This window comes from Cyanistes caeruleus, unplaced genomic scaffold (assembly GCF_971803275.1).
Source record: "Cyanistes caeruleus unplaced genomic scaffold, bCyaCae1.hap1.1 HAP1_SCAFFOLD_178, whole genome shotgun sequence".
In the NCBI taxonomy this organism is placed as follows: Eukaryota; Metazoa; Chordata; class Aves; order Passeriformes; family Paridae; genus Cyanistes; species Cyanistes caeruleus.
In genome coordinates, this window is record NW_028255966.1 from 64,526 (window position 1) to 87,925 (window position 23,400).

Sequence of the window (23,400 nt, forward strand, 5' to 3'; positions counted from 1 at the left end):
GCAGCTCACTTAGGGATAGAGAGCGAGTGATAATCTCTGGTTCTGTCTCCTCCGCTGCGTGTGAAGGTCCTGCCTCACCCTCATCAGTCACTATGCGGACTGATTTGCTTTTTGATTTCTTTTTCTGAATGGGGGCAACTTCTACCGGTTTAGGCTGCTCTGGTTCGGTGACTGTTTGTGTGGAGGTGCTCATGGCCCTTTTGGTTCCTTTCTCCTCTGTGGTAGTCTGCGTAGACATGGACGCTGTGGCTTTGCTCTTGGTTCCTTTCTCCTCTGTGGCAGTCTGTGTGGTCATGGATGCTGTTGCTCTGCTCTTGGTTCTTTTCTCTTCCTCCTCAAGAAGACGCTGTACCACACCAAACAGTGCTTTGTTTCTAAGCATGGTGTACATGGTGCAGGCCATGCAGAGAAAACAAAACAGCAAGACTAGGCTGTCCTTGGCATCCAGAGAGAACTCAATATTTTTAAAAACTGCTGTGCCTGACCTGAAAGGCTGGAAGAAACCACTCTCCACTCTTCCCACCAAGGGCAGGGTGCGATTGTTGAGAAGGTCCCAGATGTAGCAGCCCAGACTAGGACAAGCAAACAAAATTGAGTATATATTCCGAATGGTATTCATTGCCTCACAGGTTATCATGCCATAAGCATAATAAACCAATAAAGCAATTCTCATACCATTCCCTGGTCTCAACAGGAGCAATACAACAGGCAAGTAGTTCCCCATGTGAGGGAAAATATAGAGAGCAAGATACAGTACCCATATAGACAAGCCAACCACCATGGTGGATAGGTTTCTGTTAATATGAAATTGCAATTCTGACTTTCTCTCAGGTTAATGCCCCACGTTGGGCGCCAAAATATGTACTAGTTTGAAATCAAACCAGTGAGAGATCGCAAGTCAGAATTATAATTTAATAGGAAAATGATAAAAAGAATAAATGCAATAATATCAAAAACACTGACAGAGTCAGAATACAGCCTGGAACCCTGTTAGGGTGATGGTAGTCGTCCAGATGAGGTGGTCTTGTTGAAGCGTGATCCTCTGGAAGAAAGGGGGTCTGGTCTTCAGCTGAAAGTCCAGCAGTAGCTCCTGTCCTCTGGAAGTCCCGTAGGTAAGGGCTGCTGTGGTGTTCGAATTCTCAGCTTATATCCAGTATGGAATGCTTGGCTCCTCCCTCGGGGAGGAGCATCTCACAATGGGATGGTGAGTCATGAGATAAGGCCTTGATGAGCCATTAACAGAAAACAGTCCAGGAGGAAGTTATCTCTGAGTCATGCAGCAAGGCAGTGGTGGGCCCATTAACAGGGGACAATACAGGGGGAAGTTATCTATGAGTCATGGGGCAGGGCATTGATGGGCCCATTAACAGAAGGTAGCCCGGGGGGGGGGGGGAGGCAGGGAGCACTGCCTCACCTGGTTTCAACAGTACATGAGGATGGTGATAGAATATACTGCAACCCAGGACAGGGACTCCTATGAGACAGGTGTGAAAAGGATCTCCAGGTGTGGCTAGGCTCAGACACATTGACCTTTGGCCAGTTCAATGTGCCAGAGTGACCCATATGTTCTGTCACTTTTGGATGTTAGTTAGCAGACAGTTGGTCGGGACTATACACAACACAATTACCATAAGCAGTCTGTTCCATGTAAATGACACCATACTTGCAAACTCACAGCTAAAACTAACGTTAAATGAACTTTCAAAGATGCTTACACTAGCTCTTGAAGGGGGAAATGCTTATACTTTATACTAATTTATACTAATATAACAATTGCTATACAGGCTAAACTCTTTATCTTAAACTATTATCTAACTACTTTTATCACATGTGCTCTGGTATATATGTAGTCTAAGCGTGGAAGCAATTTGCTGAAAGGGTAAACACACAACTACAATTTGCTTTATATACAGTTAGATGGAGTCTCTACACTTTTCTTAGATCTTCTACAGAATTTCCTTCACAAACAGACTATGATTTAACACAATTCAGTCTTGGAACGTTCACTGCTCCCGTGATGTCAGCTGGCAGCTGATCGGTGACTGAGGGCTTTGATGTTCAGGTTGTTCTTCACATCCTTCTAAATCTTAAAACAAAGGATAACTGAAAAATTGGTAGAGACACAACATCATAATAACAACATAAAATTTCTGTTGGCAACTGTCTGTGTAGTGTTCAGACACAACTGTGTCCTGACAGCTCCACTTCTGATCCATGTCTGGAGTACCAAGGCTGTGTGGTGACTTCTCTGTTCACTGATCTCGTGTGTTCAGAGGCACAGTCTGGTCAGATGAACAGGTGACCTTCTTGAACCTGTCAACAAAACACAGATACTTCTTCCTTTGAAGTTAATGAATTACACTAATCAAATGCTTTTAGGGCATCAATTTCCCCCATTTTTTTTTTAAAAATAAAAATGAGATGTACTTCTGTTATACACATCAACATTAACACAAAACCATATACAATTAGTAAGAACCTATGGCAGTTAAAAAATGAATTAAATCATAAACATTATTAATAACATATGTAATATAAAACTACTATTAATTACTAAAACACTGCACCAGCATCCCATAGTTAGCAAACAAACAGAAACGAAAAATCATCAGTGAAGGATTGGATCACCACCTCCGGAAATGATTCTCCAAGCCCACTTCAAAATTGATCCAGCTGTCATATTAATAGGGTCAAATTGCTGAGTCAAAAAGTGACTCAAATACTGATTTGGTACAGAAAACATCTGGATCTGCTGGCAAACATTCTGTCCAGGTAAAGTCAAGGCTTGGCCAGGGCCTGGCTTTAAACTGGAAAGATGCCTCTTAACTCATTTCTAAAACAAGGTTCTCAATAGCAGCAGCTAGGAGATGCTTACAGCACAGCAAACTGTTAAAATGCATTTGTACAAAGCAAATGATCAGAAGCCTCAGGTACCAGACCAATTAAACCACAAAGCAGTTGGTTTAATCTGAAGCCTCTCCCATGGCAGCTGTGCCTCAGCAATGGTAAATCTTCTTAAAATTCTGGAAACACTGAAAAATAAGAAAGCTATAACAAACAAAACTGCAGAGATTGCAACAACCAATAGAACTCCTGATGAAGTCAAGGTGTCACAGACTGCATTCCCTTCTATCCACAAGCAGGTGTTCATCAGCGTTCTGTCACAGCTGTTTCAGTTGTGGCTATCTTCATCTCTCTAGGAAAATAACTATACTTTGCAGTTTAGACAAGTGTCTCCAATAAAACATAAAACAATTTAAATTAAACAATATTTAAACCTAACAATAATGATTTATGACAAAAGGAAGTAACAAACTTAACCTTAAAAGAATATTTAAGTTATAAAACTTAACTTAAAAAGATTCAAGCCTAAACATAATAAAACCTGACTTCGCTTAATTCTATTAACACTTAATCTATATTAAATAAAAACATACCTTAAATCTTATTCTGTTACTACAAAGAGGCAGCTAAAAGTTTGATATATACCTTTTAAACACAATATAATAGTAACATGGATTCACTATGAAGATTATAAAAATGTAACAAGTATATCACAATTCTATGTCATCTAGCTTTGAGAATAACCCACAATAACTGCAAATGGTACTAAAAATACTCATTCAAAACAGGAATTTGCCTAGTATATGTTCAAATTGGTTAGGATTTTAAAGTGCAGTTTTTCTAGAGAAAAACCACAACAACACAGGATTTGGCAAGTTGCCATTCAGCTTTTGTAGCACTTTTCAGAAACATTAAGTCTAATTCTTAAACTAAAATCCAAAATCCAAATTGGTATATATGCAGTTATATGTGTTTTATATAACAAAAGGACTCACATTGAAATTACCTTATTAGAATTGTGGAAAAAACAAGCAAATGGGTAATATATACTTTAACTTAACTTTGTCTTATACAGTAAAGTTCTCTTAACTAATTAATTTTTTCAAACCATAAATATCTTTTGTAGATAACATCAATTGGAAGGTTTTCTTAGTAGCTGTAAATTATACCATATTTTAACCTTAGGTTTTAAGGCTAATTATTGCAAGGTAACTTCTGTTAATATTCACCTTAAACACCTTTTTTTTTGAAAAGGGGCCTTTTTAAACTTTCAAAGAATCACAATAATTTCTCCAGGAAAACTCTAAAAAACTGCAACTGCATAAACTCATAATTACTTAAAACACAAAATTAACTCTAACAGGGTATATAAAAACATTTTTAAAAACCCATGAATCATGACTTTTTAACAAACTGGTACTATCCTGGTGCTTTTTCTTAGAGAAGGAGCAGGGGGGTGGACTGCCCGCCCTGCTGCTGCTCTCTGCTGCTGTTATCTTTCTTCACATTCTCCACATGCTCTTGCAGAAAAAAAACAACAAAAAAACACCTCACAAAGTTAACTTTAACACATACAGTTGTTTCTCTCAATCTCTCCTGTTCACTGAGAGAGGAAAAAAGGGGCACGATTTTTACAAAAGCAAGCGATGTTACACGAAAAGTCTCTCACGGTCAGGTGCTAACAATGGTGACCATTGCAGCTTATCAACTTCTAATTACAGTGATGAATTTCGAAATAGATACCATATAGTTTGTGATTTTTTGGCTATTTTGTCTCTTTTTGAAGCTGTCTGAGCCACCTGTTCCTGCTCAGCTGTTTCTGTAATTGTTCAGTGTGGCCTTGGAACTTTTTCTGCACTGCTTCTGCCCCAGGGGTGCCCCCGCTCTCTGCGCACACCTCAGTGCTCCCCCATGTCCCCCTGGTTCGGGTGGAAACCAATCTAAATTTGGATTCTTTTCCTCCAGGGTAGCAAAGTTGGAACTTAAATATGATTGTAGTGTTAAGAGTGACTCCAAAAGTGAAGCAAATAGTTCAGGATATATCACATCCTGCCGTAACTGAACAGATTCTGTTCGTTGTTTCAGTGTTTGCTCTGGAATTTCTTTCTCATTATTTCCTTCTCTCTGACTCTCCCTCCCTCTTTCCATGGGCAGCACAGATAGGAGTGTTTGCCCAGCAGTGGGAGGCAAAGGCGTGAGCATACCCACAAGCAAGAAGTCCAGGAAGCTCCTTGTGCAAATCAAAACCCTTAAGCTGTAGCTTTTCTAAAAAGCAGGTAAATAAATCATGTGCTGCTTGCCTTTCCATCTTACCGTCAGCGCTGTTGCAGCCCTACAAGGTTTGGCAGCACGTTATGGCCAGGACTCTCCTCTGAGGTCGCCTGGGGCGCGGCACCGTTGCTTTTCGCCGTCCTTGCTGCGGAGGACCCGTCCCCTGTCGCCGACTCCCGTGGCCTTCGCTTTTTAATGTCCCAAAGGTCCCAAAGGTCCCAAGGGTCCCATTTGTTCGGGCGCCATTTGATGAGTTCGGCGGGAGACAAGCAGCACTCAGTATGAATGATCAGCAAGTCTCCTTTATTGGCAACTCCAAACTCCCTATATAACATCAATAATTAGGCTCATACATAGTGCAAAAGCAAGCTCATTATTGGGTATTTCGTTTAAGGACAACTCCACCTAGTTCCACCTTCTTGTGGTCGTTCATCTGTGCTGAATCCACATTCTTCTGATCACAGTGTCCTGTTCTCAGTTCACAGTTATCACTAAGGTCTTTCTGACTTTGCAACATCTCATACCAACTACACTCTACTGTTGTTTAATTCTTTCTCAGCTAATTGCTGCATGGGAACACGACCTATGTTAGATAGCCACTCTTTCACACTGTTGAGCTTCGGGAGCCTCCCGGGAAGCACCAGCCCTCCCCAGCCCACCCTTGGTAGCACTTTTTCTATTCTCTCTGCTGACGATTTTATCCCCAAAACTGCCGTGGGAACGTTGTAACCAAGCTCATCCTCCAGTGCTGCACTTTCCTCCTGGGAATTCCCTGTGCAGGGAATGTGTCTGTGCTTTTCCCTGCTCTGTTCACTGACAAACAAACCTGAGCCCGTGGGACTGTCAGAGCTCCTGCATGCAATGAAATCAGGTTGTGTTTCTCATGGCATGTTCTGGAGGAGCTTTTCTTGGTGTGTCTTGTGCTGCTGGAAATGACACAAGAGCCAGGAGGGAACAGAAGCTGCTGCTGCCCGCTGGCTCAGGGCCAGGGAACCAAGTTGTGCTCCCGGGCAGTTGGGCCCTGCTGGAAGCAGAGCCGCGTTTCCCTTGAGCAGCTCAAGCTTGTGACAGCTCCAAACAGGAAACCTCAGCAGAAAACTCTTCCTCCAAACTCAGCTGCTTTCCCTCCTGCAGCTGTTTGGGAAAGAGCCTCAAAGCACAGACTCTGCTGGGAGCCATTGGTGCATTTCCTCCCTCCCGGCAGCAGCAGCTCCTGAGCCCTTCACGGGCTCCTGGCCCTTCCCAAACCCTTCAGCTCCCTTGGAACTCTCAGCACTCACTAACATAGGTATTTCTTTCATATTTAAATTGCATTTAAACTTCTCTTTTTCTCTCCTCTCTATCTTTTTAATCTCCTCTTTATCTCCTTTAATCCCGTCAGCACCAGTAGGATGGGGATGGAGTCTTGGGGTGGGTGTGGGATGAACTGAGGATCCAGCAGAGAAGGGCAAGGCAGAGGGGAGAGGACTCAGCCAACCCTTCTCCTGCTCTCTCCTCCCCCAGGCTCCAGCTAAAGCAAGTCAGACTGGAAAGGATCCCACAAATGCTGTGTTCTCCTCCCTCTGAGCTTGGCTGGGGATCCTCAGCTTCAGCCTGGTGCAGTGGCTGAGATTTGCTAATTTGAGTTTTTTGGCTAATGCACTAAATAATGTGGTGGGTTTAGCGCTGGCTGAAATCTCCAGGGCACTTACTCATTTCTCACTGTGAGATATGGATTAGGAGAAGGGCAAAACCAGGCTTAAAAGTTAGAAGGAATAAAGAAACTTTATTAACAGGACTACAAGAATGAGAAACCAGAATAAAACTTACAGAATGCCTTTCCTCTCCTGAATAACTTTTGTTGTTTTTTTTTTTAACTGACAGCATAGAGATAGAACTTCGGATGTTAAAACAGTATTCATTACACAAGTTTTTTATTAGTTTTTGTAGGGAGAGGAGTTTTTTCTTATTGTATCATGAAGACTTTTTTACAAGAAACAGGTTTTGTGTGTTTTTTTATTTTTACAAATAGCAGGCATCTGGGAAAAAAATTTTCTATTGTGACATTTTTCTCATTTTTACAGCCCTCATAGAGGTGTGTCTATGGGTTATGAATTCATGGGGTGTTATTTTAAGGATGAGTTGTTTGAAGGCAGATGTTTTCTTCATTTGTTTTTCTGATCATCTCTGGAAACAGAAGTTTTCTACTTCTCTCTCTGGGTGCAATGGGCATGTTATTGTTTTTATTTATTTTCTGTTCAAGCTTTTAATGGGATTACTGTTATTTTAACATTTGTTTCATTAATGGATGCTTTTGTTTAGATTTATAGTTTTAATACTTTATTTTATACTTTTTTCATGAATTAAATGAGATATTTTAGTCTATCAATGATTATCCCTATGGCCTTACTAAATGATTATTTTAGTTTCAATTTCCATTTTTTCATTTCTTTTCTATCTGAGGTTTGGCCTTTTTTTTTACTGACTTTGATGTTTTTATGTTGTTTTTTTGTGTGTTATTATTTTGTCCTTTTCTGTCCCTGGAGAGATGAACAAGGTTTGTAGGTCTCATCCCTGTATTGAAAGGGTTAATATCTTGCCCAGCCTCATAATCTTCCTAGTGTTCCAAATAAATAGGTACTGTGAGGGATACATATCACAGGTGAGCACCCACTGCACAATCTGCTTTGGATTAAATCCCATCTCCGTCTTCATCAGCTCTCAGTCACTGTGACACTATTCCTGCATGGAAGAAACAGGCTGGGATGGCCCTTTCTGCTTTTGGTCCTTTTATTGGCAAATGAAATATTCTATTTGAAAACCTTCAAACCCTGGAGTTTCTTTGTATTTTCACCTGAAAATGCTGCCAGCCGAGGTTCCCAAGTGTGTGGTACGTGTTTGTGTGCACAGAGCAAAGGTGTCAGCCTGTGTGCGTGGCCCGGGTGTCTGTCCATGTCCATTGAAGCAGACGGCTGGAAGGGGGCTCTGCCCGCCCTGCGCTGCTCCGGGGCTGGGGCTGGGCTGGCAGAGGCTGCAGAGCGCTCTGAGAGGCACAGCCTCAGCCCCGGCCGCCATCTTGTGAACGGTGGCACAGCCTCAGCCCCGGCCGGCATCTTGTGCACGGTGGCACAGCCTCAGCCCCGGCCGCCATCTTGTGCACGGTGGCACAGCCTCAGCCCCGGCCGCCATCTTGTGCACGGTGGCACAGCCTCAGCCCCGGCCGCCATCTTGTGCACGGTGGCACAGCCTCAGCCCCGGCCGCCATCTTGTGCATGGTGGCACAGCCTCAGCCCCGGCCGCCATCTTGTGCATTGTGGCAGCTCTGAGTGCTGTGCGAGGGACGCTCTTCCCCAGCGCTGTTTCACGTCCTTTCCTTTCCCGGGATGGCATTTGGAAATATTTCTTTGGCCCTATCAATACACAACTCACTGTCTTACTCACTTCATGCTTAGAAGGTTCTAAGAAGAAAATGAAAAGCATAGTGTGATTACGATGAGCAAAACGTAATCAAGAAAACAGTACTCCATAGTGTAGGGCCTACAGAGCAGGGATTTGTTTATTCAATACCAGGAGTGAGGAGGAAAGCTCCACCACAAACTCACTTGTCCATTCTTTGCACAGGACAAGCTTTTAAACTTTTTTAACTTGATGGGCACATTCTATTTTCCTAAGCTTCATATTTTCTAATTCCGTGATTATGGAAGCCCTTGCAGCAGGGCTCTGCACGAGATAGTTGTCAGCCTCCTGGTGGTTGTTTTGGATGAAGGCTCAGGAGCTACCTGAATTCAAAAGCCCTGTTTGTTACACTTCAACACTTCCCTTTTCTGGGAATTCAGCACAAACTTATAGTCAGTAAGTTCTGCAAGTTCTCTTGCTGCGTGAGGCCACATTGTGTCTTTCATTCAGCAATTCATGAAGAAAACACAAATTGCCTACTGAGACCCTTCTGCTCCCTTCCAAATCACTACTCAAGAACAAGCCTCAGGCACATGCCCATAGTCCCTCTCTGCCAGCAGCTCCAAGCTGCATTGCACAGTGCTTGCTGTGCCCCAGAGAGCACCAAGCAGGCTGGCCTGGTGCCCCTGAATATTTCTGCAAAGTCCTCTGCATTTCACACCTTTGCTGTGGCTCAGTGCAGAGCTCCAGGATTGCAGGCGCTTGGTCCCAGAGCTGTGTGAGGCACTGGCTCGTGCAGATGTGCCCTGACTTGCTGTCACTGCCTCACACTGGCCTCGGTTCCCCTGGCAGAGATGCCGTGCCTGAAGGACACTGCCCTGTGCTGGAGCCTGCGGAGCAGCCCGGCTCCCTCCCCCTGTGCCCAGAGTGCTGCACACACTGCTGACCATTGCCAGGAGTTCCAGGGCAGGTGGCAGAAGAGCAGCAATGGTCAGGCAGGGCAGCAGCCCTGGGCTGCTCTTTGCCTTTCTCTCCTCCTGTGCAGACTCCAGACAGCCCATGGCACCAGTGTGTGCTGTGCCCAGCACGGCGCCGCTTCCCCTCAGGAGCAGCCAGCTGCCAGCTTGGCTCTGAGAGCGGAGGATTTGCCTGGTGCCAGCAAGAGGCAGCCAGGGCCAGGCTGCTGCCTCTTGCAGCTCCAAGGGCCTCCTTCCAGCCTGCCTCTGCCGAGGCTCAGGCTTCTCTGGGCTCTGTCAGGGCTCTGCTGGGGCTCCAGCCTGGCCAAGGCCGGGCCCGCTCTCACCTCACAGTCGCTGATAGCTCTGCACCACAGGAGACCTTGCACAGCACCCTCACTGCTCTTTCTGCTTTCTCTCTTCAGCCAGACTCTCCTCCAGCCAAAGAGATTTCTCTTAGGGATACAAATCCAAGTGGCAGGAGCCCAAATAATCTCGAGTCACATCTGCACAGCCTGCATCTGCACAGGATGTTTGCGTTGCACCGCTCCTCCTTTGGTTTTTCCTGCAAATGCCATTGCTGTTTCTGCCTCAAATAGAAATGCCAGAGCTGGGCAAAACTTGGCCAGTTGGCCATATTCCAAAGGCAGTGTGGTCTGGAGAGGATGAATGAAGAGGAGCCTTCCCCCCTTACAAACTGTACCAAAGAAGCCATCAATGTCACTTTCCACCTCTAAGAAAAAACTGACAATTCAGAAGGAAATGTTGAGCTTTCTCACAGGGTCAGAAGGAGAGAAATGTTCCAAAGGAGTTGAGATTTTAGAAATTTTATTTAAAATCCTACTCTACAATCCTACACTACAAACCTACACTACCATCCTGCACTACAATCCTACTCTATAATCCTATTCTACAATCCTACTCTGCAGTCCTACTCTGTAATCCTACTCTAAGTTTTTCATGGAGAAGACAGTTTATAAATTGATTGTTGCATTCCTGCCTCCTCCTTCCACTTCTTCACGGCAACGATGAGAGGTGCCAGGCTGGACCCAGGCATGGCCGATGTTATAAATTGATGCTGCAGAAAGGAAAAGAAAACAACAAGAAAGCATGATTTTCCAAGCTAAGAGCTTCAAAGGCAGGGGAATAGTTTTTAAATGGAAAGGGGATTGAGTCAGAGTAGGTCAGGGGCATGGGGCAAAAGTGGCACAGGTTGCCCCAAGAGCTGGTAGGTGGCCCACCCCTGGAAATATCTGAGGTGTGAGTATCCTGATCTCTTGAAAGATGTCCCTGCTCATTGCAGGACACAGACTAGATGACCTTTCCATGTCCCTGTGAGTTAGTTTGAGATGAATTGACATTTAGGGAAAGAAGTAAGAAACCCCGCACGGAAGTGATTTCTTTGAGAGAAGCTGCTGGGAGCTTCCTCTGTGCCTGAGACAGGCCAATGGCTGGCTAGTTCTGAGAACTGACAACATTTTGCACCATTTAGAAATGAGATGCGCCTCTGTGATGATGCACATTTTGAAAACCACCAGCCCAGGCACTGGCCCTCTTTGCTTCCGGAGCCCGAAGGTAACAGAGCTCTGGTGAGGCCGGCCCTGCTCGCCCACAGCCTGTGCTCCTGGGGGAGGCCGGGCCAGAGCCCAGCGGCTCCCGGGCGGGGGATGGAGGCTGCGGGACCCCAGCCCCAGGCTGGGCCAGGCCACGGCTGCTGACATCTTGCCCACACTAAACCCTCTCCCTGGCGTGCAGCGACGGCTCCAGGCCGAGCCTCCCCTCCCAGCGGCTCCCGGGCAGAGAGAGGGGCCCAGCACAGCCTGAAATCCAACACCGTGACTGCCATGACCTGGGTGAGATTGAACCCTTTCACTGCACAGGTGAGACCTTTCTTATTCTTGTGGGCCTGCTAATAAAATTTGTTATTCCTTTGAAGTTTGAAGCCTGTTTTGCCCTTCTCCTAATCCAGAGCTCCCAGCAAGAAATGAGTAAGTGCCCTGGTGATTTTAGCCAGCGCTAAAACCCAGCACTCCCTGCCAGCCCAGCCCAGTCTAGGATTGCTCCCCACTGTCAGCTGAACAGCACCAAGGTTGGAAGTGAGGAGGATGGGGGCTCATCTGATGCCTTGGATTTCAGTGGAGGAGGAGCCCATCCCTGGGACACTGTTTCACCTGCAGCCCTTTTGGCATTTTACCTGCAGCAGCTCCTTGGCAGACCAGCGCTGCGCCTCGCCTTTCTGCAGGCAGCAGCTCAGGAAGTCACGCAGCAAAGGCGAGAATTGCTCGGGCTGCCGCAGCTGTGGGCTCCCTTCTGTGGCTATGTGGAATTTAGCCTGGAGAAAAAGGAAACACAAGGCTCCACCTGCTTCTTTCCCATCTGGAACTGCTCTCCCAGAGCCCATTGTTTAAGCTCCACTCTGCAGTGGCAGTTTTTGACCTGGCAGAGAGGCAGAGATGACTTTCCTGTAGCATTTGGATGACGACTTTCCTGTATCATGAAAAAACCCAAGCCCCAAAGCCACAGCTTTGCCAACATCCAGCAGATCTTGCCTTGGCAGCTGATTTCATTGCCTGATCTAGTTAGTGGCAACTACATCAGCAAATACATGTTTCCTTCTCGGAGGATTCCCAGCAGCTTGGCAGCCTTTTTGGAAGAGGGATTTTGCTATTCTAACTAACTGTACTATTTCCAAGGATTCTTACATGAAAAGAATCTCTGCAGTGCTTGTTGGTCCCTTAAGCACAGCTGCCATAAAACAAAACTCATCCAGCTTATTGTCTTGTTCTTGAAAATGATGGTAATTGGAAGAAAAGAAAGGAAATGCAGCAGGTGTTCCTCAGGGAAGGAAACAAACCTTTGGAATCTCATTTTCAACACAGACACATTAAGATGCCTCCACAAATGTATTGGGTTGAAAATGCCTGTTTGGGCACACAGGAGCCACCTGCAGCTCTGTCTCTCAGCACTCTGAAAATTTCCGGTTCCCTTATGTGGCAAAAGGAAAATATTCATGGTGAAATCAGAAGTGTCACCCCTGTGGTAAGCCTGTGCTCGTTGGATTCTCAAGTCAATGCATTAACGCTGTGCCCATCCCAGAAAGTGCCAGGAAACAAACAGGAGGTTTTGGCAGGCTCTCCCCGTCACCAGGCTCCAGCTTGGTGATATGGAGAAAGTGGCTTGGGTTATGAAAGAAGGTGGTCACTGAGTGTCTCAGCAGCACTGCACAAGAAGCAGAAGAGACTCTGGCTTTACAGCCTCATCTCTGGGTTTCAGACAAGTTTCCCTGTGAGAAGAATGGGGCTGCACTTCTTCTCTCAAAAGCACTGTTTTAGAAACTTGGTTTGGTTTGAGTTCCTTTGCTTCATTTCTGGAAAGATAACACCAGCTCTGAGATGCTTGTTTCCTATTCTTGGGGCCATCTACACAGCCAAAAGAGCTGGAACGACTTCTAAGGCAAAGCAAAATGCTGCCTGAGAATGGAGATGGCTTGGGCGAGGTAAGGCTTGAGTTCCCCCAGTGCTGCAACCAAAGCTCCAGCAGATGCTGATGTGCTGCAGGGCCATTTGTAGAAGGGGCCTTGGTGGAAGTACTTCCAGCAGATGGCCATGGGATTTTGTGCAGTGAGCAGAGAACACGGGACAGGTGAGAAAGACAGCGGGATCAGAGAGTATTTGCTCCTTACCGATCGAGCAGTGAAACTGTCATAAGGAGTTTTTTGTTCGGCCATTTCAATTGCCACAATTCCAAAAGACCACACGTCCACTTTGGGGCCATATGGTTGACGCTTCACCACTTCAGGTGCCATCCACCAAGGAGTCCCGATCACTGAGCACCGCTGATTTTGCTCAGGGGTGAGCTGAGCAGAAAGGCCAAAATCAGCTGAAGAGAAAGCAAAATACTCTTTTAATTTTAATACTGTCAATTAGGAAACCAAGCCAGAGAATTCCCCGGTAGAAGTTTGAGAATGTGCAGTTGAATTTCCTGGACAACACTCCCTGCTCTGTTTCCTTAGGGCTTTAGCCAAGGAAATATGAATTGGCTACTTCAAACATCCCCCCATTTCTTACACTTCCTCCAGCAGTGCCTTTTGTTCCCCTGAAGGTTTAGATTGCAGCTCCCTCCCTCTGGAAGGAACACACACAGACACACACAGAGCAATAGCACTCTTGGCTGCTTGTGGTTCCTTGTCATAGCTGTGTGCACACTGCAACTGTGCCTTCAGCCCACAGCAGGGGGGACCCCTGCACTGCCAGCAGCAGCATTTTTGGGGAGCTGGCAGTCACTGAAAGCAGCCCCACACCCCCCATTCCTGGAAGGCTGAAGCTGAGCAAGAATACACTGACCCAGCTTGACAGAGCCGTCGGTTCTGAGAAGGATGTTGTTGCTCTTCACATCTCGATGGATCACGTGGTTGGAGTGAAGAAAATCCAGTCCTTGCAGGCACTGAGAGAGAAAAGAGAAGCAGGGGGGCAAAAAGTAGTGCTGTGAGTTCATCGCACAAGCAAGGAAACAGCTGTGGAAGGTTCCCTTTGCAGGGGAATGGGGAGGAATGGCAGAACACAGTGCCATTGAGAGCAAGAGCCTGCTGCTCCCACAGTAGCAGAGCAGCACCTTTCTCAGTGGAGAACTGCAAATGCCAATGCAAGAGACAGAGCTAGAATACAAGAGCAGGGGATAAGAGTACAGGAAGTGAGTCCAGTGAGTGTAGGGGCACTGGCAGACAGTTCCCTTGAGATGCTCTTGCTTGCCCATAGCCGAGGAGCAGCACAGAAACCAAGCTTGGCCCATGAAATCACTCCCATTCTGAGCCCCTGTTTCCCAGACAATGCAGCTCAAGGCCTTGGAAGCACAGATGGGATCCCTGACCTCCCGACTGACAGCTGCAATCTCTCCTTCAGACATTTGAATCTCGTCGATGAGATCTCTCAGAGTGCCTCCGTCCATGTACTCCATCACCAGCCAGAGTTCCTCATGCACAAGGTAGCTGAAAAAAGGAAACAAGGCCATGCAGGTGAACATGCACGGCTAGGTTGGTTTTTTGCTTGAGTCTTGTTTCTGGGTCCCTTGGAGACAAGGGCAGAAGAAAAGGCATAGACATTGCCTCTAGGCTGTGCAGTGTTTGCAGTCTGTGCTGTCTCAAGGAGAAAGGCAGTTTAGGAAGAGCCCAGATAAAAAACCTGTCACGCATGGCATTTCTGGAAATAAGCACCTAGTCTTCCCGGCATGCACAGCAATGGAAAAGAGGGGCAACAATGCAAGGGCAATCCTCTCTTGGATGGTTCATCAGCATTTAAGAAACTTGAAAAACTCAAGCCCAAAGAACTGTGGAGGCAATGAACTTAGAAGGTGTTGAATTCTTAAGATAGGGCTGATGCAGGGTTTTGAACAATTTTCAGTCTGCATTTGCCAGGGTGGATTCATGCAGACAAAATGCAGTCTCTTCCCATCCATTGGAGATAAGTAGAGAAATAATCATTAACAACTCTATTTCCTGCCACTGACCAAAGTGGGGTTTTAAGCTCTCATGCTTGTAGTATGTAAAGAAACATTCAAGGGATAGGACCGTGACCACTCACCTGGCTAAGTAATTCACGATCCTGGGACTCCTATTACTCTCCATGATCCTGATTTCATTCATGGTTAGTATCTTCCTATTCACTCCTTGCACATTTATTTTCTTGATGGCCACCTCAAATGACATTGAAAAGGAGTAATTTGAGAAAATTGATAGCATGAGACCACAACACACATGGAGCAAGTGATTTTGGAATGGCACAGCCAAGCTGTGCCCAAGTGCCTTGTGATTAGACCTCATCACTGGAGTAATTAGGGAGTGACATTCCAACAGCCCATTTCTCTGTGCCCTTGGGGGTCAGTTACAGGACATGTGGCCACTGAGGATTTGCCTTGTCCACAAAGCCTGTTCCAAGTGCAATTTGCAGGCTGGCTCCAGTCTGTGCTTCTTGTGCCTTTTCAGCACAGCTCTACTCAAAGCTCCAGCCACAGCTGTCAGCAGTGGGGAAAGGCCTGGAGAGCAGCAGAGGCTGCAGGGGCTGTTGACATTTACCTCTCCTCCTGTTGCAATGTCAAGTGCTCTGGAAACCTCTCCAAAACCCCTAGAAACAAAACAGCAGCAAAGAAAGGAGAAGCCATTTAGATCTTGCACTGAAAGCCAGTCCAGACAGGAGAGCTCTGCTGTAAATGCCTAAAAGCTGCAGGTTGCAGGAGGGGTCTGCCAGAAGGCAGATGATGCATTTTCCCCTCAAGTGCCTGGGCACTGGGCCTGTTCCTGAAGCCTTGGGCTTTACTGCCTCAGCTCCAAAAGGCAGCTTATTCCTTCATCTCGGCTATCAGCTTCTAAACTGTGCAATTCTAATCCTGAGCACGGAGTATTTCCTTTAGCAAACTCTTGGAGAGAAATGTTCCTGAGAACTGTTATCTGACAGCTCTCCTTGGGGGTAGGTTGTGCTTTCAGGCAAGCAAGATTCTTCTCCTTTCATTAGTGTGGCCAGATGATTTGGAGACATCCAAAAATGTGAAGGAAATGAATCCTGAGCTGTCCCACACTTGAGAGACAAGCAGATTTACCAGGTTCTGTTCCTTGCTGCAGGCAAGACCTTGGCAGCATGGAGATGTCTTTGACAATGCCTTCTGAGCACACTTGACAAATTCTGGCCAGTACTGAGAGATGGGGCAGACTAAGCCCGCTGTCTAAACATGTGGACAACTTGTCTGACTTCCCACTTGATGGATATTCCACCAGTGAAACCCCTGGCCCATGGCTGTGTAGAAGTGACTGTGGTTGGACTCACCCGCTGCCAAGACTTTCCAGTTCAATGTATTTTGTGATGGGATTTTCCTTGTTCACCATCCTCCCTGAGGGAAACAAAATGCAAGATGCTGACTTTCAGGCAGAGATCCCAACTTGCAGGAGATGCCAAAGGCAGCCCCGCTGTCTGGGGCTCTGAACCCTCTGTGGTCAGCTGGGCAGCAAGCACAGCAGCAACAAGACAGGCAGTTGTGCAGTACAAATGGGCAGCAGAGAGACTGATTTTGTCCAGTCCTTGGAAGGAAATGAAGCGCAGAGAGCACAGCAGGGCACAGCACAAGGCTGGCAAAGGCCAAGCATGAGCACTGACAAGCAATGGCAAGAAGACACAGCCAGCCTGAGCCCCTGACAAGCTGTGGCCCCCGTTCAGGACACAGCAGCATTGCCTTGGAGATCAGACACAGCCAGGTGCAGATCAAGGCCCTTTTGTGTCCCAGCAGGTGAAGGTAGACACCAAATCAGCTGGGATCTTTTCTCAGCCCCACCAGGTCTTTTCTGAGAGCACAGCACTGGCAGCTGTTATGGGCAAGAAGCAGATTAAATGGGTTGTGCTGCAGAATCACAGAGGGCTTGATGTGTTTTCCCAGAGACTGATCTGAGCAGGGCTTGGGCCAATAGGTAGGATTCTAAGAGTCATGGGAATGGCTGGGAATCAGGGATGAAAACGTGCCATGGATCTGAGGAATACACAGCACAGGGGCTGCAGGCTCGCTCCTGAGAAATGCCTGCAGTGCTGTTTTATCTGATCACACCATGTGGATGTGTCTCTTGGACACATCTTTAGAAAAATAAAACTAGGATATTAATTACAGATTGTTATACAAGTATCTGTTTCTTCATTGTGGGCCCAATGAAAACATCTCTTGCTCTCTGTTTCTGCTGTCACCTGATGTTCTTTCAAAGGAGTCCTCACTGACAAAAATACAGCATTCTCATAAAAACCTTGTAGATGTAGTAGAGGCAATAAGAACAGTCCTAAAAATGACACCAGTAAGACACATGGGGCAGAACAGCTCTTTCAGGATGGAGAAAAAAAAAACTACCAAAAAACCACCAAAACCAAAACAAAAATCTATAAAAAACACCACACAGAAAACAGAACCACAACAAAAAGACAAAATCCCAAATCAGTTTCTGTGAAGTCTTTTGGTGCTGACAACAGGTGGGAAGTCGGGAGTCTAAGGAGAATTTAGGAATTAAATACTCTGTTCAGTTTGGCCACTAGCACACAGAACTTGCATAGATCATTTGCTAGGCCACAGCCTCCTGCTGATCCAAGAACAATTCCTGCTTCTGCCTTTAGTGGCAAGGGAATGCCAGGCAAAGCTGAGCCAGTCCAAGCTGCCCTCAGAGGCAGCAGGAACAGCCAGAGCGCTCTCTCGCTGCCTCAGAGCACAGCAGTTCCTGTGGGGAGTCCTAAATGTCTCTGGGACACCAAAGTGAGGAGGATCATTTGCTACAGCTCTGCTGGCACGTGCACACAATACACTGTCCCTCAGACAAGAAATACACCAGACGTACTCAGTTGCTCCACGAAGTCTCCCAGGCTCTCCTGGAGCTGAGCAGCAGATGTGTCACTGCTGGAAATGGACAAACTGCCCCGGCTCCACTGCTCAGCTTGGGCAACAAAGGCTCCTTTAGATGCTGCTGCTGCTGCTGCTGCAGCAGATTGAATGGAAGAGCCTGTGTAGATCTGCGAGAAGAAAGGAGTTTGTGTCAGAAAGCTGGATGGCAGAGATTACCCCGAGTTCCCTTTTCAAATGCAAGCCCTTAGGAAGTTGCTGTTAGCCACATGCAAAGCTCATCAACTGGATTTTTTGGAAGCCCACTTCTGGAACCAAATGGTCAAAACCCAAGGTTGGTTTTAATCAAGTTGATGGCCAGTTTCATATTCCATTTTCCTGGATTTTCTCAAGGATGACTGCAACAACGACCATTCCACTTCCTCCCACGGATCCCTTTCCCCCTCCAAGGGCTGCAGACACATTTGCAGCTCCTTGTTCTAATGTTGGAGCTCCTCCCCCTCAGTCCTCTTTTCCTGCACCATCTTCAGAAGGTGCTCAGCCTGCAGCACTTGTGCTTGGGACAGTACCTGTGCCTCCCGCCGGCCTTGGGGCTCTTCATCAGCCGGCATTTGCTGGAAGCCTTCGCAGGCTGCCAGGTGAGATATCAACACGTCCACCTCAAGTCAAAGAGAACAAAGCAGTCAGAGACCACAGCTTGTCCCTGTGTGCCAAGGCTCATTGACTGTGAGCAAAGGGAAAGAGCAGGACAGCAGCAGATTCACCAAGGCATACAGACAGCTTGCAGCTTGTATTCCAAATCTGTCTGGGGGACTGTGTTCACTTGCAAAAAGCCCTGAAGAAACAAGGAGAGCAGGAGCAGGCCAGCAGGAATCCCTTGAGATGAGTGCTGGCAAAAGGGGCAAATGACTGGTGCCACTGTCCAGGGCAGCAGCTGAGATTGAGCACAGCAGGAAATGTCCTTCCAAGCAGCTGGGATAGACACTACAGCAGGATGGCACTGAGAGGCATCAGCCCAGCCCCCTGCTGCTCTGCAGAGGAAAGGCAAGAAGGGCAGAAAGCACCAGACTGCAGTGACTGCTGTGCCTATCGCTCTTTCACTCACTCGATTTTCTAGAGCCTCTTGCTGCTGAGCGAGGAGATCTAATTTCTCTTGGATGATTCTCCTTTCTTCCTCCAGCCTGTTCTCTCTTGCCCTGATCCTAGCCTCAGCTTCCTGCAGCTCTGCCAGAAGCTCCTCCTCGGAGGCCTGTGAAGAATGACAGAGAGGAATTTCCATGAGTGGAGTGTCTGCCTCACTTTCACTCACCTGGTTTCGTTGATTTCCTCTCTGCCAGTGGAGATTCATCTCCTCCTCGATGTTTCTCCTTTCTTCCTCAGGCCTCCTCTTCACTGCCATGATGGCCCTCGGAGCTTCGGGCAGCTCTGCCTGGGGCTCTGCCTCGATGTTCTGTACACACAAATGGAGAGCAAGTGCCTGGGAGCTGCCCTTTTCAGGCCTGCCCTGCCACTCCTGCCCTTCTGACATCCACACTCTTGTTAGAAATCCTGCTCATTCAGGAGACAAGGATGTGTGCAATTGGATCCTCTGCTGCAGCTCAGAGAGCCTCTATGGCCACCTCAGGATATGGAAGAGGACCAAGGTATTTCTCCTCCCTCTTTTGTCAGCTGAGAATTCTGAGTGGCAGTGACAGAGATCCTCAAAAGGCCCCAGCAACAAATTAATTGACACACCCCTAGGGATGCCAATGAAGGAAGCCATGGGTCATGTAATGCATGTATGACCAAAGTCACCAAAAACCACCTAAACCATGGAATTGTCTCACCTCACTAGGACAGGCAGAAATTTATAGGTTAAACAGGGAGTGTCAGGACAGAAGAGGCAGGAGGAGGAAAACAGCTCTGAGGAGAAAAAACAACCATCTCTAAAGGGGTTCTTAGCAACAAAAGACAGCACTCAAGGACTTGCAGCTTTGCCCCCACACTAGGCTCCAATGCAGTTTCCAAAGCTGCAGACTTCACCACAAAACGTATCAAGAGAAACTTGCCACTTGTGGATTTTGCCTCAGAAGAAGGGTTCAGAACTACACAGTTTGTTTCTTTGGCCACACAGGACAAGAATGGCCGGCCACAGCTTCATGGACAACACAATCATCTCCTTGCAGCTTATCAAAAGCCAAAAGACAGGTGGCCTAAAAGACTCTGCAGAAGTGAAGAATTACTCCAGAAAACTGCAGAACACTTCTCCAGGTCATGCAGAGGTTTCCAAAAAGGGACAGCAAACAAAGCAAGCCCTGTGAGCCCCAGCAATGCCGTGTGAGCCCTTGGCCATGGCTTGGCAGAAGCCAAGAGACAGAGCTTCCCTGAGCCAAGCAGCCAGCTGCTCACCCGCAGGCAGCAGCGCTTTGGGGCCTCAGCACGACGGCTCAAAGCCCAATTTCCAGCTGCCACGGGATGGGGGAATGGCTGGGTGCTGGCAGGACTCCAGCACTCAGCATCCTCAGCCAGCAACAGCAAGTGCTGGCTGCTCAGAAACTTGCAGCTCTGCCTTGCACTAAAGACAGCAGCACCCAGCACTGGCACTTACTGTCTGGGCATGGTCAGGCTGGGCTGTGACCACAGCTGGAAGCTCGTGCTCCTTTTGCTCATTTTGCTCCTCTTTGGCCTCTTCTCCAGGAGCAGAGGGAGCCACAGCAGAGTCTGCTCTTGCTTCTGGGCTCTGTGGACAGATGGTGGAGTTAGGGACAGGCAGCTCCTATCATTTAGAACCTTATTTCTATTCAGCTCTATTTCTACAACCAGCTCTACCAAGCACAAATCATCAGCTTTGATAGCAATGGGATTCTAAGTCTCTCCAAGTAAATTAAAATGGGTTAATTCAGCCAGGCTGCAAATAGCTCTGAATTAGAGAGTTCACCCTGGCTACTATCAGCAAGCAACGTTCTCTCTGCAAATCTGAGCTTTGAGTTCTTTTAAAGCTCTGCAATGGAAAATTAGGAAATAGCCAACAATGCCTTTGCTATTGCTGTTGTAAACATGGAAATGGATCTTCTTTCAGCCCACCCAGCTGGCCCTCTGCACTCTACTGCCACAGGCCAAGCTCACAGTTCCCTGCACAATTCTGAAACACCAGGAACATCAAATGTTCCTTTCTGACTCACCTCAGGATCGGCACCTCTGAACACACGGCTCAGATGACCTGCAGTGGGCAAGGAAAATGAACCAAATTCTTTGAGAAAACTGGAGAGAACCGTGGCCTATTTAGAACAGCATCTGAGAAGATCTCCCAGTCTGCATTTTCAAAGGTGTCCTGCTTGACTGGTGTGGTTTAAAGCAGCAACTAAAAAATCACTAGGAAACTTACTTATTTCTGGCTGTGAGATATGGATTAGAACAAGAGCAAAACAGGCTTAAAACTTAAATGGAATAAAGAAAGTTTATTGACAAAAACTACAAGAATAAGAAACCAGAATGAAACTTCCAGAACAACCCTTTTCTCCCCCACTACCCAACCATTCCCTTGTTTACATGACAACATGGAGACAAAAAACTTTGGATCTTTGGTGTTTACAACAGTCCCAATTCCTGCTAGAGTCTTTTCATCAGTCTTTGCAGAGAAACAGAAGTCTTCTTCTGCTATCTATGGAGTTTTTCACATGAAAACTATCTTTCTTCATAGCTTTCTATTTCTCTGATGCCAGCTGCCCAGAAATCTGCCATCAGTTGTCTCCTCCCATTTCCCATCACTCTGAGGTGTGTTATGGGTCATGAGTCCAGGGATGTCATTTTTATGAATGAGTTATTCAAAGGCAAAAGTTCTCTATCTGTTTTTCTGAGCCCCCCTGGAAACAGAAGTTTTCTTTTTTGCTTCTTAAAAGACACAAATCTTCAACTCTTACTTCTCCCCCTCTGTTCCAGCATCTCACAGTGTCACAACTACTTCATCATTTGCTCAAAATCCACACTCTCCATTCCTCCCAATATACTCTGTCATGAATTAAAGGAGATTTTTTCAGAACACTACTGTCCATGCCCATAGCTTTAACAGAAAAATATTTCAGCTTATTAAAGCATCTCCTTCTTTCTCTTCCCCCTCTAAATTTAATTTGTTTCTTCACTCTCTTTGATGGGTTGATGGTTGATCACTCCCTCTCCCTCTCTCTGGAAAAAAAGGATTAATCTGCAAGTCTCATGCAGGTAGTAAAAGAGTTAAAATCTTGCTAAAGCTGCAGATGTTGATGGTGTCAGGTTTCAGTTCAGTGGCAGAAACTGCAAACCAAGTCAGGCTGGCCGGCTCCGTTTCTCCCCCCACCCCGCCCTCTGCAGCCTTGTCCGGCCTGGAGGGGGGGAGGAGGCCGAGACAGAGCCCTGTGACCTCGTCAGAAGCCAGAAACCAAAGAGAGCAAGAAATTCCCGGCCTCACATCTTCAGGTGGTGTTCACAGGTTGATCTCACTTCTCAATAGTTAAAACCGCTGCCAATTCTCACCCATGGCCAGGAATTAGTCAGGAGAAAAAACTCCCATCAGCCTCCAGCAGTTTCAACTTCCCCAGCTCTCAGAGCTATCTTAAAAGTAAAGTCACCCCAAGAGATTGAGCCAGCAAAGTGAGGAAATGACAGACTCTGCTGCCACAGGCTCTCCCGTGGAGGGAACAGAAGCCCTGCAAATGCTGCCCGCAGCCCCCTGGCTACAGACACCCCGTGTTTTGCTGAAGGTGTTGACAGGAGCTTTACCAAACCAGGGGCATCCTCATGGTCTTTGTGTTTCAATAGCAACCCGGTCACTAAGAAAGAGCAGGGAGACCTACAAAAGCCAGCTCAGGTTCCAGCCAGGGAAAACCTCTACTTACGTGCCAGGTTGGTCAGATAATAGCCGGAATATCCAATGACATAAATGGTGCAAACGGCAACAGCGAGCTGCTCCATCATTGTAGCACTGCTGTGCCAGTTTGCACACTGTGCTCCACCACAAAAACAAACAAGGCTCCTGTCAGTGTGCAGCTGCCCACTGACAAACGCCTCAAGCAGGAGGATGCTCCTGCACTGAGCAAGCCCAAGAGCTGCTCTGAGCCTGAGGCCTTCCGTGCACCAAGGCAACCTTGGGATGTCACCACGACAAGGTGGCATCCATGCCCTGACATCACAAAGCCAATGCTCTGCGCTGCTCTGGGAATTGATGCAGAGCAACCCAACCTTCCCTACAGCAAACACAAAATTGCCTGGCAGGTTCTCCTCTGTCACAAAGGGTCACAAATCCTTTGCTGGGCTGTGGGAAATGACAGAAACTTCCACAGATACTGAAGGGTTTAATTTACAGCCTTGGAAGGAGCTTGGGTTCATGCAATGCTAAAGGTTCACAGACGTTGAGTCGAGAAATCATAAGCTTATGTTCCTATAGCTGCAAGTAAGAATATGCCATAAGTAAATAAGAAACTGCATTGAGTGAGATGGTGGAGAGATTTCAACTGTAATTGTGTGATTTTATAGAGTAAGCTATGAATCTAAATATTATCCTAAGAAGCACATGTGTGTAGGTGAGCTAGCAATGTATTGGGTGAAAAGCAGACACAGTGCAGCAGAACTTGGCAAAGGTGAAAGGTGA

At 46.9% G+C, this 23,400-nt stretch overlaps 1 protein-coding gene across 2 annotated transcripts; it reads right to left on the reverse strand.

Moving 5' to 3' along the window:
* Nucleotides 1-10,257: 10,257 nt before the first annotated feature.
* LOC147645735 (serine/threonine-protein kinase PAK 1-like) lies at nucleotides 10,258-22,884 on the reverse strand. Of its 2 annotated transcripts, XM_086874257.1 has the most exons (15): nucleotides 22,649-22,859; nucleotides 20,960-20,997; nucleotides 20,386-20,517; nucleotides 19,213-19,248; nucleotides 18,904-19,047; nucleotides 18,368-18,457; nucleotides 17,797-17,968; nucleotides 16,259-16,322; nucleotides 15,514-15,562; nucleotides 15,023-15,135; nucleotides 14,313-14,430; nucleotides 13,790-13,889; nucleotides 13,129-13,325; nucleotides 11,641-11,778; nucleotides 10,258-10,524 (listed from the first exon to the last, which is right to left on the reverse strand). In XM_086874257.1, exons 1-15 carry the CDS (start codon nucleotides 22,725-22,727, stop codon nucleotides 10,405-10,407), a joined length of 1,590 nt encoding a protein of 529 aa, XP_086730383.1. In that variant the 5' UTR covers nucleotides 22,728-22,859; the 3' UTR covers nucleotides 10,258-10,404. The 2 variants fall into 2 exon arrangements, with proteins under 2 accessions (XP_086730383.1, XP_086730382.1); XM_086874256.1 differs by having other exon boundaries at nucleotides 18,904-19,248; nucleotides 22,649-22,884.
* Nucleotides 22,885-23,400: the final 516 nt, after the last annotated feature.

What these genes read in the sequence shown, in the direction of transcription:
- LOC147645735 (XM_086874256.1), bottom strand. Translation starts at nt 22,727, where the DNA reads ATGATGGAGCAGCTCGCTGTTGCCGTTTGCACCATTTATGTCATTGGA. An exon ending in CTGGAAAGTCTTGGCAGCGG is followed by an intron (nt 15,563 to 16,258) that starts GTGAGTCCAACC and finishes TTTTGTTTCTAG; the next exon opens with GGGTTTTGGAGAGGTTTCCA. An exon ending in CTGCCAAGGAGCTGCTGCAG is followed by an intron (nt 10,525 to 11,640) that starts GTAAAATGCCAA and finishes TCCTTTCTGCAG; the next exon opens with CATCAATTTATAACATCGGC.